Here is a 14,044-nt window from a genome sequence, read left to right as displayed (position 1 = left end):
CATGTTTTTGGGATGTGGGAGGAAAACCGGAGTGCCCAGAGAAAACCCATGCGGGCACGGGGAGAACGGGCAAACTCCACATATGCAGGGCCGGGATCAAACCCGGATCCTCAGAAAAGTGGGGCCAACGCTTTACCAGCCGATCCACCGGGCCCAGTCTGTGTCCTGTTCTTAATAATTCCAAGCATACCACACTGCACCAAATCCCATGATCACCCCCTCCTTTGATTAGTGACCAGTTAGTAAGTTTCCTGCATGGACTAATGAGTATCATGCAAATAACGTGGCGCGTATCACAATCAGAATCATAATTAGCTCTATAAACAAACAAGGAATTTGTCTCCGGTATTTGGAGCCGCCTTCGTACCACTTACATGTTGAGTATGGCAGCAAACAGTCACTTTTTTTATTTATTTTTTTTATTTACAGTGACAAAGGCTTTTCAGAAGATGTTTTCATGCTGGAGGACGAGCACTGTGAAATCACCGACGACAAGTCTGCCGACAATGTTCATCGTGAACGAGGCACCCTGAAAGTCCTTAAGTCTTCATATCTAGAGCTGCGGCAAGGACACTGGTCTGCATCACGAACGCGGCAGCAGCTTTTAAATAAAGGGAGGGAGACGAGGGCGTGTGTGTGTGTGTGTGCTTGCGGGCGTCAGTGTTATATAATAAAAATATCGCCTGGCTCTCAGGCCATCATCGTAATTGTACCCGCGCATATTTTCGAGGGAGCCAAATGAGGTACAATCGTGGTGAAACAACGGCGGAGGGAGGCGAGGGAAGGGAGGGAGATTGTGAGAGAGAGAGAGAGAGGAGAGAGAGAGAGAGAGAGAGAGAGAGAGAGACCAATCTCCTTCTTCAAAGACGGAGAGCCAGCTATAGAAAAAAAACGCTGAGGAAGCATCTTTATTCCCGGGCCATTTGATGCGCGGGGAAAAAAAAAAAAAAAGGTTTTTCCAGACGCCTCGGTAGATGGATATCGACTTACTGTGAACAACTTGAGAGGTTGAGAGGATATCAAATGTAAGGGCGCATTAGACAAGAGAGTGAAAACCGCTTCGGAAAGTCTATCAATCATTGCTTTGTTAGGGAATCTCGGATATGGATCACTTTCAAAAATATGTGTAAAAACACAAAACCGGTTTAATCCTGCTGACTGTTGTTGCTGGAGTTTACTCCGGTGTACATACGTGATCTACTTAATCATAATGTTTGTTTTTTTTATTCTCATCTTACATATAGACGACTGATACATGTCGTTTTTGATCATGTTGCTACATTTATTGATGCTGAGTCTTCTTGCTGCTGTTCAAATTGATCAATATATACTAGTATTTACACTGAAAAATATAATCCTTTGATTTTTTTTGCCGCTTATCCTCACGAGGGTCGCGGTGAGTGGGCACTTGACTGGCACCAAAATATCCTCTTTTCTATTGATTTAAGTACAACATCAATAGGTTGTCTTTTTTTGGCGGAGAGGGGGGGGTAAATGATTGTAGACAAGAAGTAGCAGTAACATTTTGATTAGTCTAACTTCTTAAAATATAAATATAAAAACAATAAGAGCCCACTCGCTAGTCAGAGGGCTGAGTCTTCAATTCCATCCATCTTCTTTCCCGCTTATCCTTACGAGAAATCCGGGGTTTGCTGGAGCCTATCCCAGCTGTCAACGGGCAGGAGGCGGGGTACACTCTGAACTGGTTGCCAGCACTCACATTCACACCTAGGGGCAATTTAGTGTCCAATTAATAGTGCATGTTTTCGTCAGAGGGTCAGTCTTCAACTCCATCTATCCATCCATCCATCCATCCATCCACCCGTCCATCCATCTTCTTAGCCTCTTATTCTCACAAGGGTCACGGGAGTGCTAGTCGCTAGCCAATCGCAGGGCACATCGAGACAAACAGCCGCACTCACATTCACACCGAGGGGCAATTTAGTGTCCAATTAATGTTGCATGTTTTTGGAATGTGGGAGGAAACCGGAGTGCCCGGAGGAAACCCACACAGATACGGGGGAGAACGTGCAAACTCCACACAGGTAGTTCCGGGATTGAACCCAGGACCTCAGAACTGTGAGGCCAACGCTTTACTAGCTGAGCCACCGTGCTGCCCCAGTAACATATTATTTGATTATATTTCAGGAAAAGGTGAAAATTAACCACATTTTAAATAAGGTGCGACTGAAAATTATTTTTTTTTCCACATGTAATTACTCATCATTTCTAGATTTTATTTCACATTCAACTTTTTGTTTATTTTTATAGATATATGCAACACCGGTAACAATAACAACTGCATGTATAGCTCACCCCACATTGTCAAACGTAGAGCATTTGTTTATTTGATTCTCAACCAAATGTCAAGGTGCTATTATTGTCAATTCTTCAATATGCGTAACAAAAAGAGGATTGAAATGAAGGTCCCGAGGGGCCTTCGGTGCTACGACGACAGTACAAATAATAAATATAAAAACTCAATAAAACTATTGTATATACAGTATAAAATGTACTACCTGAAAGCGCAATATCAAAAAATAAGGTGATGTATGCAAAATAGTCTATGTCAGAGAACCAAGGCCAATCATATATATATATATATATATATATATATATATTTATATATATATATATATATATATATATATACATACACACACACACACACACACACACACATATATTTGATGACATAACCTTAATTCTGATAATGTGGCTGATGCGACCCGGAGTCTCCTTCACATAACCATTCAGTCATGTAAAAATAACATTTTAGCAGGAACTCACATGAAACGGTCATCCGAACACAGGCATGTCCTCTTTTTTTTTTTTTTTTGACTCACAGGTCAGCGCTCTCCATGTATCGCTCTCCAATGTTTGCGGCAATTGGCTCTTAAATCAGATTTTCCCTCCTTGAGCACTTTCATTGCACCTGGGGCCCGTTCTCCATTTACGTTGTGAATATTCCGTCATTTCCATAAATTATTCTGGCAACCTTGGCCCGCTGCAATGAATATTTATGGTCCGCCGTGGAAAAAAAAAAAAAAAAAATCCTCCCGTTCCCGCTTAAAGCTGACCTTTTATCCGTGATGTTAAGAATACATCCCGTGGAAAACTTTTGCTGGCTATAAATTGGGGGGGAAAGTTGGATTTGTACATTTGAAACATGTTAGTATAAGCTTGGAGTTGAAAAAAAAAAAAAAAATCATGTGAGGTTTGTTTAAAAAAAAAAAAATCATGCATCTTTTGAGACTACAGCGAATGTGAGGTGGCAAATTAAAATATTCACATGTCATGCTTCATGCGGACTGCCATGATAATCGCTCGTGATAGCAGAATGAGCAATGCGGCCCATCTGGAGTCGGCTTGTGCCAACACCGAGTCTGCAAGTCTAAGACTTACAATTAATCATCCTCACAATTACGGACGGGTTGTGGACGAAACTGTGTTAAGGGGCAGGTAGTGTCCCCTCGCTCTCTAGCCAAGTGTGTACTCCTCCAAATCTGTTTTTAATCATTTTCTTTAAATGTATTTTAATTAAATTAGATGTAATTGAGCCGGCACGGTGGATCGGCTGGTAAAGCATTGGCCTCACAGTTCTGAGGACCTGGGTTCAATCCTGGGCCTGTCTGTGTGGAGTTTGCATGTTCTCCCAGTGCCTGCCTGGGTTTCCTCCGGGCACTCCGGTTTCCTCCCACATCACCCATAACATGCGACATTAATTGGACACCCTAAATTGCTCCTAGGTGTGATTGTGAGTGCTACTGTTGGTCTCTATGTGTCCTGTGATTGGCTGGTGACCAGTTCAGGGTGTACCCCGCCTCCTGCCCGTTGACAGGTGGGATAGATTCCAGCCATCCCCGGATCCCTCGTAAGGATAAGCGGCAAAGAAGATGGTGGCTGGATGGAATTGAAGACTCAGCCTCTGACCAGTGAATGGGCTCTTGAGGTGCAATTATTGTTTTTATATTTATATTTTAAGAACTTAGACTAATCAAAATGTTACTGCTACTCTTGTCTACAATCATTTATCCCGCCTCCCCGAAAAAAGACAACCTATTGATGTTGAACTGAAACCAACAGAAAAGAGGACATTTCGGTGCCAGTCAAGTGTCCAAAGGGAAAAAAAAATGCATCATGGGTAAAGATTGACAGCCCTCCCAGCCAATGGGGTGCCAGGAAGATGCTATGGCGATAGCCAATGGGAGAGCAGCTCTATCACACCACAGAAACCAAGATACTTGATGTTTACGTTCGGTGGAATTGGGGGCCGCAAATCCAGCACGTATTTTTTCCTTTCAGATCCTGAATTTTCCTTCATAAGTAGGGACAATAGTTTTCCAAGGAGACGTTTCATAACCTGAGTTTTTCATTACTAGAGACATTCATAAGTAGAGGTACCACTGTAAATGGGTTGTAAAATAGTCAATTGTTAATTTTACCATGTAAAACTTTTCCTATAGTTTGACAGTTTAATTTATACAACGTGTCAATTGTAGGCAGGCCCCTCCCGCACGGTTCGGGATAAGAATGAGCTCCAGTTAATGAGAGGTGCGTCCAATCGAAGCAGGAAGATGCCAAGAAGTGATGCTAAGTGAGCCGGGTGCATTTGAGTCATATCACGATGTGTGCAATTTCCTCACGGTTCCCACCCCCACCCCCCCCAAAAAAAAAAACCCAGTATACATCTATAGATTAAGCGCGACTGGCGTCGCGCTCTCTCGAGGCAGCCTGTCTGCGGTGTTCCATTTCACAGAATGACACGTCTGAAGATTGTCTAATGCCACCGGGAGATAATGGAGTCGTGTGTTTCTCTCGCTAGGACTGAAAAGGAAGGAAGGAGGCGTTGTCGGCATCTGCTGCCTCCATTTTCCATTTCATTTCAAATGCGCTAATTACGACATGCTAATTATCATCTTAAATCATGAGCATTCTTTGCATGGTTTCAGCTGGTGAATGAAACACATTGGAACTGACTGCTTCCCTGACTTTACCTTTGTTGCCGAAAATGGCTCCCTGCAACCCCCCCCCCCCCTCCCCCACAGTCGCAGGTGTCTCATTGACAGTGACAAACTGTCACAAAGAGCACAGGCGACTTGTTCATTTGGCAAAGTCGGAAGGACAACTGGAGGTGAACGTAATAATAATACAAAAAAAAAAGTGGCTGATGTTTTCTTGATTCAACTACATATGAAGTGAAGTGATTATTTGCAAAACTAAACTATGTTATGATTATATTAAGAGGTGCACACAAATGGCGCGGATGTGAACTGAATCAGATTTGATAGGAACGGTGTTCCATTTTTTAGGGGGCGGGGGGGGGGGGGGGAGCAGACGACAGGGCTCGACTTGTGTTGTTGTTTACAAAACTTGTTCAAATTAAATCTTTGGAGTGAACTGACTGAATGGAACTTTTTGAACCGATTTGTTCTTCTGATTTCAGCTGCGTGGCTGTGGCAGACAAAATACCTTCAGTCTTTACGTGAAACTGCAATTTGAGGAGACTTCTCAATGGCACTCCCCCCGACACCCACCTACCAGGGTATAATGCTGCAACGATATCCACTGATATGGCAAAGTGTTGTATCATTGTTTCTCAGAGTACATTCTGGAGACGTTAACATTCACCTTCGGGTATCGAGCCCTTGAGCAACTCCCCCCTTTTACGCCTGCTGTTCACTGCACTTTCACTTGGGAGTGAAGAAATCCAAAAAATAAGGTGAATTTTCTCACACGTAGAACAATCAGTAATAAATTCTTATTGTTGTAAACCGTGGTACTGTCTATGTGGCTTAGAGTGTGTGGGTGAGCGGGACAATAAAGATCTTAACGCTAATGGGAGTAGGTTTTTTTTTGGTTTTTTTTTATAGTGAATGTGGGAGGAAGAACATGCAGACTGTGCATAGGCGGCTTCGGTCTTTTAATGGTAATTAAATGGCAGATAGGCTGTGTGGATACAGAGCAGGGGAGGGCAAACTTGTTTTGCTCAAGGGGACACATTTGAGTTTTAATACGGACAGATGGGGGAAGTCATTCGGAGAAAATGTGAATAAAAAGAATTCACGTGTATGTAACGTAACATGTATACAATGTTGCTAATTTTATTGAAATAAACTGGTCTCATTTTACAAAATGTGCTCAGTGTGTACAACAGGACTGGAATCTAATTGCGGTAGTTGCATCCACAGGCAGGAGGCCAGGAAATCACAAGGCACACGGAGACAGACAACAGTCGCACTTACAATCGCACCTCGGGGAAATTTAGCGTCTCCAATTAATGCATGTTTTTGGGATGTGGGAGGAAACCGGAGTGCCAGGAGAAAACCCACGCAGGCACGGGGGAGAACATGCAAACTCCACACAGGCGGGATTGAACCCCGCACCTCAGAACTGTTTGGCCGACGCTCTACTGCTGCGCCACTGCGCTGCCCGTGAGAAAAATGTCCGGTCTAAATCGGTTCATCATGCAAAGAAGGTTGGGCAACACTGCTTCAATTGACCAATAGAGCTCGTGCAAGTGACGTCACCATTTTCACGGCGCCATATTGCAGGTCAAACAGAGCCGCTCGACATTGCGGGAGACGTTGAACCGGAGGAGAATATTTACAATACTTGAGACCTGTTGTGCTGTGTGTTGTCACAACAGATGAGACAAATATTCTATGGAATACCAGCTGAAAAGACCAGAAAATATCGATGGATTTCGGCAATTAAACGTGATGGATGGTGCCCAACCAAAATACACACAGGCCTATCAGTAGCGCTCGCTTCATTTCAGGTCGGAATTATTCTTCTCAATCCTAAATTACCAAAAAGTATTCAAAATGCAAAATTGGCTCATTTGAGAACAATGCGTGTAAAAAAAAAAAAAAAAAAACTGTCTGTTGCAGTGGTTTAGAAGATTATGTGTGACCGCAATCGCTTCCGTGTACATTCAGTGGAGACGACTCGGTCCTCTTTTTTTTATTTTTTTTTTCCAATCATAGTTCATGAATGTGAGTTTGTGTAAAACCAGGGGTCATTTATTTAAATATTAGTATTTGTATTGAATACTAGCTGAAAAGATCAATGGATTCCGGCGAAGGTGAAGGTGTCGCCGAACACACTTCCAAGTTCACATGCCGTCAAAACCGTCACTATATGGGATTTATTCCTGATGAGAACAGATCCAGCAACAAAGTATTCGTATGCGTCCAGACTTTTATACGCTTTCAAACTTTTCCGTGTAAATCTCGATGACTTACTCACCAGATCGAGTTTATCTAATTTTTTCACGTATCGTCATTTGTTTTCCCCTTCTAAATGTCAGACGGTATCGGACAAGCCTCTGGGCGTCGTGCTACAAGACATATTTCCGTGTGGTCTCCAACCGACTTAGCATTGAGCAACGCTTAGCTTGACCGAAAATATGGCGAGGTAAACAAAGGTCACGTGATTTTATGACGTAGGTGCACGAGCTCTATACATTTCCAAAGACGACTACTTCTCTGCCTTTCTGTAACTCTTCCAGTCTCTAAGCATCTTGTTACAACCTGCTGATGACACGCTAAGCTACGCGGCCACTTCTCTTTGAGAACAATGGTCTCATGACGTCAAATTGTAAACAGTAATGTGAAGAAGACTGTTTCAATTAATAAAAAAAGGAGCGTTTAAATATTATTTCTACATGGATCCCAAAATTAATCGGTTCATCATGGTCCAATTAAAGTAGTGTATGTTGGCACTGACCTATGCAGTAGCAGAGAATGACGGACAACAGCACAGCGACGGCCACCGCGACCAGGGCGGTGCACTTCCAGGTGCAGTGCTTGGGTGACTTCTTGAACTTGAATGCGCCGCGGGACAGGCTGCTGCGGGGCAGCGGACGCGCCGGCGTGGAGTAGACGGTGCCCGTCGCCATGGTGTAGCCCGGGGCTGCTGCGCCGAAGAAGGGGGTACTTCCCGTGCCCGTCTTAAATAGGAAGTGCCTGTCAGAAAAGGAGATTGAACGAATGAGCTGATCGTATCAAAACAACCAGTCTTAAATTTCCATGCGTTATTTCATTAGCCAAATAGCAAAGATAGCAGTTTCTTAAGCCTTTGAAGCTTCTCACAATACAAGAACATTTTTTTCGCAGAGAGAGAGAGAGAGAGAGAGAGAGAGAGAGAGAGAGAGAATTCATTTGACAAAATATATTTGAAAAAAAAAAACTAAGAGATCATTATCCAAGATGCTTATCCTCACAAGGGATGCGGAAAGCTGGAGCCTGTCCCAGCTATGATCTAGGATAGATAGATAGATAGATAGATAGATATAGATAGATAGATAGATAGATAGATAGATAGATAGATAGATAGATAGATAGATAGATAGATGATAGATAGATAGATATAGATAGATAGATAGATAATTGTACCGTTTACCATCCACTGGAAGAGCATTTAATTGTTCTGCTTGTCACTATACGCCACAGATTGAACTGCGAGGAGGATGATGAATGATGTCACAAGCGAAACCAAGCCCCCCCGCGCAGCTCCTTACGCGCCCCTCGTCGAGACACCTTTTTATTGTGCTTTTAAAAACCGTGTTGGATGTGAACGCTGCCGTCCTCAAGCTGCAGCATGTTTAAATACCGTCATAAACATTCATAGTTCTGCCCCCCTCCTAAATAAAAAAAAAAAAACAAAACACACACACACACGAAGACATGAATATCCCTCATAATACACAGGGCCAGGTGCTATTAATTTTTTTTTTTTTTTAACAATACATCAAAAATACAATGGACTCTCGACCCCGCCTTGCTGGCTTGACCTTGTACGACCAAGACTGTGCTAATAGCCCATTATACCTGCACTAATTAAGAAGCTTTAATCAAAGGCATTACGCGGCCTTCGTCCTATTAACTTTTAAACCCCAAATGAAAAGCTCTTAAGTAAATGAATTAAGCCTCCTCGCCACTCTTGCCACAGCTCGTAGATTAATACCCCCTCTGGCCAAAAATGCTCGGCAACTGGACGCGATGACCCCGCGTACCACATGCACCACTCAATTCAACTCAAATCTAACAATTTAGAAAGCATTTTAAAAACAGCCAGGGCTGCACACAACGTGTTATTCATCACGGAAACATCAAGCATGCAATAACAGTGAAAATTAAAGACGATTCAAAACTATAAAATAACGGCAACGTCAAAAACAAAACACCAAATCAACGCGGAATCTCATGCGGAGTTAAAAAGCCAAAGATTAGAACTGGCACCGGACAGGAGCGCAGGCGTGGAGCAGCCCAGAGAGGTTACGTGGGTTGAGACCTCGCAGCGAATAGAAATGCTGTGCTCCCTCCTACGTGCTCCAGTTTGAAGGCGAAAAGCAGCGTTTTGCATTAAAAGCGGACATCCGAGGGAAGACTCGATGACTGCAAAATAAAATACTGAAGAGATGTAACGGAGGCATGGATTACTGCGCTTTCGCCAGCTGCCCAAAAGAAATAAAAGAAAAAAACCTGAACTTTGACAACAGCTTGAATTTGCAGATCTCCGTCCATTTTAAAACCGAAAAGTATTTGAACACCCTGCCATATTGCAATTTCTCCCACTTCCAGAAATGACAATTTAACGATTTATGATGTGCGGATTAGAGACGGTGGCACTGAAGAAACAACAGGAAGCAGAACTGGAGGTGGCAGAAATGAAGATGTTGAGCTTCTCGCTCGGTGTGAGCAGGTTGGATAGGATTAGAAATGAGCTCATAAGAGGGACAGCCAAAGTTGTTGGACTGTGAGAGAGATAATCCAAAAAGAAAAATCCAGAAATCACAATTTAAAGATTTATTTGTGCGATCTAACTGCAAATGAGTATTTGAACACCTGGCTATCAGCTAGAATTCCGACCCTCAAAGACCTGTTAGTCTGCCTTTAAAAGTCCACCTCCACTCCATGTATTATCCTGAATCAGATGCACCTGTGTGAGGTTGTTATCCGCATAAAGACACGTGTCCACCCCATACAATCAGTAAGATTCAAACTTGTAACATGGCCAAGACCAAAGAGCTGTCCAAAGACACCAGAGACAAAGTTGTACAACTCCACACGGCTGGAAAGGGCTATGGAGCAATCATTAGAAAGTGGAAGAAGCTAAACATGTCGGTCAATCTCAATCAGACTGGAGCCCCATGCAAGAGACCATCTCGTGGGGTCGCAGTGATCCTTAAAAAGGTGAGGAATCAGCTCAGGACTACCGAACAGGACTTGGTCAATGACTTGAAAAGAGCTGGGACCACCGTTTCCAAGGTGACTGTTGGTAATCCACTAAGACGTCATGGTTTGAAATCATGCATGGCACTGAAGGTTGCCTTGCTTAAACCAGCACATGTCAAGGCCCGTCTTAAGTTAGCCATTGACCATTTGGATGATACAGAGGAGTCATGGGAGAATGTTTTGTGGTCAGATGAGACCAAAATGGAACTTTTTGGTCATAATTCCACTCCACCTTGTTTGGAGGAAGACGAATGATGAGTTCCATCCCAAGAACACCATCCCTATTGTGCAATATAGACGGGTGTTCAAATACTTATTTTCTTCACTGTAAACTCAAGACCGTTGGCTTTTTAAGTCAACAGGGGGGAATTTTACAAGGTGCCACTATTACCAAACACCATAACTTCTGTTTTATTTTCATTAATATTCTAAAAATTCAAGCTGAGGCTTTATTGTCCTCAGGACAAGAAATCGTAGAGTATTGATCATTAAGGCAGAATTTAAATCAGCTAAAATATCACTTGTCTCGATGTTCTCTTTTCAGCCTTTTGTGGCACCTGGAGTTGAGCGAGAAACATTGAAAGCAAGGAGACAGCGAGGGCCACAAAAAGAAGGACAGAGCGACAAAAGTCACAAAGCTTGGCAGCAGTCTTAAACCAAATCTATGAAAAAGAAGCAAAGCGATGCAAAAATAAATATTGTTCACTTCTCCGCCGCTGTGCTGCTTTTTCATGCTTTTGTGCCACTTTTGGTCGCACTCCGAGCTTTTTAAGAGTTTGGGCGTTTCTTTTGCAGCTCGGGAAAAGCACGGCGCTACAGAGGAGTGAAAAATGTCATAGCAGAATAGTTGCAAGGGTTCGGATGAGTGAGATAATTAGTAGCGAGTTATGATAATGACTGCTGATGTTCGCCTCAAAAGTCATCAAATACTAGTAATTTATTTCCATTAAATCACCAAATTTAGCTTTGACAAAATAACTCGATGATGAATGGATCGGGAAATAAAGCAATTCAAAATATGGCAGCCGTATTGATTGTAAAAAAAAAAAATATGCCCTCATTTCTCGGTCTACTTTCTGGTGAGATTACTTTTCTTGTTGCTTTATGTCAACTTTAAGCAGCCTGCGGAAGAAGTCGTAGGAAGATGAGTTACCATGGCAACTGCTAATTCATAGACACACAGGGAAAAAGACATTTGCTCATCAATTATTTGCGCGCCGTCTCTTAAGTCTATAACTTTTTGGGGGATTTTAATCCAACAATCTGCACTCAAGGAGCATTAGCACGGGCAATTAGAAGTATCGTCTACAATCCGCATCACGGCTCCCCCAAACGCACAAAATGGCTGCTTTAGCAACGCTGAAGTCTTTTTTTTTTTTTTTTTTTTTTTTTAGGCGCGGGGGGGGGGGGGGGAAGTAGGACATGCGGTGAACCGAACATCTCCTTCCTGCACGTGCTGCATATTGTGATCAATGCCGGAGCGTGAAGAACAAATGTCACACTTTGGACCTGTCTGGCTCCTTGGCGGCCCCCCGATCGACACAAGCTGTCGACACGCAGATGGAGGGGGGATTCCGTTTAAAGGTTAGCGAGCGTCACTCCCGGAATGACAATTTTCCAGATTAGTAGGAGGGAGGTGTTGTTCCCATTTCTGTTGGCTGGATGGGATAGCTTGATGAAGAGCTTCCGTGGCGCATTTGAGTTTATCTGTTCACAGACTACAGCTTTCGATTGCTAGCATCTGGCGGCTATTTAGATAGGCGCCGACTGAAAGATCAGTCCGTCCAAAAAAGGGTAAATTTAAGACTGCTGCGTTAGCTTCTAGTGATAACTGCTACCTGTTAGCTTCCACTTGACCCAAAGGCGAGCTCGAAGAAAGGAGCACTGAGTGCAAATGTAAATTAAGACTTTAGAATCTGGTGCACAGACTGCTAGCTACCAGGCATGTGTGCAAAAGTTGGCAAAATGTGGAAAAAGTTCAGTGTTGTGAATAATATCTGGATGTACTGTACATGCCAAAAGGCATACTGTATAGTATAAAAAAAAAGTGCCATGGTGCTAACTTTGTGTAATACTGTTGTCAGTAGTGTAACCGTAATTCTTCTGAATGCTTTTCATGTTTGTTTAATTTTAGTTGTAAAGCGCAAATACAGAACATGAAATGCTGTCAGAGAGCGAACAAACAACCGCCGCCGCGTAATTGATTAGCACCGGCTTGACGCAACGCGGCACATCGCTGCGCTAATCCGGCCGGCGGAAAAGGCGAAGCGACAGCCGCGAAAGCCGGTGAATGGTCTGAAGTCGAAGCGACTGGGACTTGTATGCTTGTCTGTCTCATTCGGACGACTGCGACGGCAGAAAAGGCCAGCGGCGCATTACGCCAGGCACGGCTCATTGATGTGACATTTGAAACCAGTGGAAAAAAAAAAAAAAAAAAAAAGACTTGCACTTACCTAGCATGAGCATTACGCGTCTGAATAATCAAATTCCTTTGGTACGTAAAAAGAAACACTAATGTTGTAACATCGTACCACGGCATCTTTATTTCCTAAAAAGAAGACAAACGTTTCCAAAAAAGAAAAGTTTCAAGATGTTATTGAATGGTTTAGTGTTTCATTTTTTTTTCTCTAAGATTTTACACCAATCGGATTATACTCTTGTATCCATTTTATATCTTTTATATATATATACTGTATATTTATATAAATATATCAAATAGATTTATGCTTATATAAACTTATATCAACACTTTTTGGAAGGCTGGGAAATTAAATTTGCAACCCAAATGATGGATTAAAGTTATCCATTTGATATCTTATGTATACATATATATATATATACTAAAAAGTCTAAACTTATACATATATTTATATATAATATATATTTATAATGTATTTATATTATACAATATTATATAAGTATATCAAATATATTTATACTTATATAAACTTATATCAAACCTTGTTACAAGGCTGGGAAATTTAATTTGAAACCCGAATGATGGATTATGGTTTTCCTGTGTAGACTTGAAATCTGAATTTGAAACTCTAACTTGATACGATTTGGAAAAATAAAATCCATTGATAAACAAATTTTTTTAAGTTACGCCAAAGAAAACACAACAGACATAATTATATTAGAAAATACAATGTCACATTTCCACTCCTAAATTATTACATTTTGCATGAAATCTTACTCAACTTTGGTGATTGGCTCCAAAATGGTGACCTCTGAATGAAATATGTGCTAACCTGTATTTACATGACATCATTTTTCCATCCCTAAATGTGTGGAAGCTTGTTTGTTTTGTTCCCTTGCGCTGCTCTTTAACGCAACATGGATTCGTAGCAGGACTGCGGGCCAATGGGAAGACTTTGCTGAACTCATCATTTCAAAGAGATTAAGCAAGACAACTGTGCTGAGTTTGGCCAGGGGCTGCAGGTGAGGCCATCCCCTTTTATTTAGCAGTGTGCAGGGTGCAGGGGGGGGGGGGGGCAGATAACAAGCACAGATAAAGTGTATTGGCCCGCCGGCGGAATGAAGAAGGATAGGTAGAGGGAAGTACGACAAGATTCAGGGTCGTAAAGTCGGGAGCGTCTTCCAAATCTTTCGGACGGGACACGATTGCGTCCGGTTTCCGTGAAAAAGATCTGAAGTGAGATACACTGAGTTTCAGGCTTGGACAAGTACCAATGAGTCCATACCAGCAGTCATTTTCAGAAAAAAAAAAAAATCATCAATGAATTAATAACTTTATTCTTCTTCTTTTCCTTTCAGCTTGTCCCGTGAGGGGTCGCCACGGC

The 14,044-nt window shown here is 42.4% G+C and overlaps 1 protein-coding gene across 5 annotated transcripts in view; it reads right to left on the bottom strand.

The window, feature by feature from the left end:
* Positions 1 to 14,044, bottom strand: part of si:dkey-237h12.3 (teneurin-3) — a 257,105-nt gene that overhangs the window by 109,151 nt on the left and 133,910 nt on the right. For all 5 annotated transcript variants that reach the window (XM_061834126.1, XM_061834127.1, XM_061834128.1 and 2 more), the window contains one exon: positions 7,732 to 7,970. In XM_061834126.1, coding sequence (XP_061690110.1) covers positions 7,732 to 7,970 — 239 coding nt within the window. The remainder of the gene's footprint in view (positions 1 to 7,731; positions 7,971 to 14,044) is intronic.

The sequence above is a fragment of the Syngnathoides biaculeatus genome, chromosome 11 (genome assembly GCF_019802595.1).
Source record: "Syngnathoides biaculeatus isolate LvHL_M chromosome 11, ASM1980259v1, whole genome shotgun sequence".
In the NCBI taxonomy this organism is placed as follows: domain Eukaryota; kingdom Metazoa; phylum Chordata; class Actinopteri; order Syngnathiformes; family Syngnathidae; genus Syngnathoides; species Syngnathoides biaculeatus.
The sequence above is the reverse complement of the archived record's forward strand: the minus strand, read 5'-3'. Positions and strand labels throughout refer to the sequence as shown.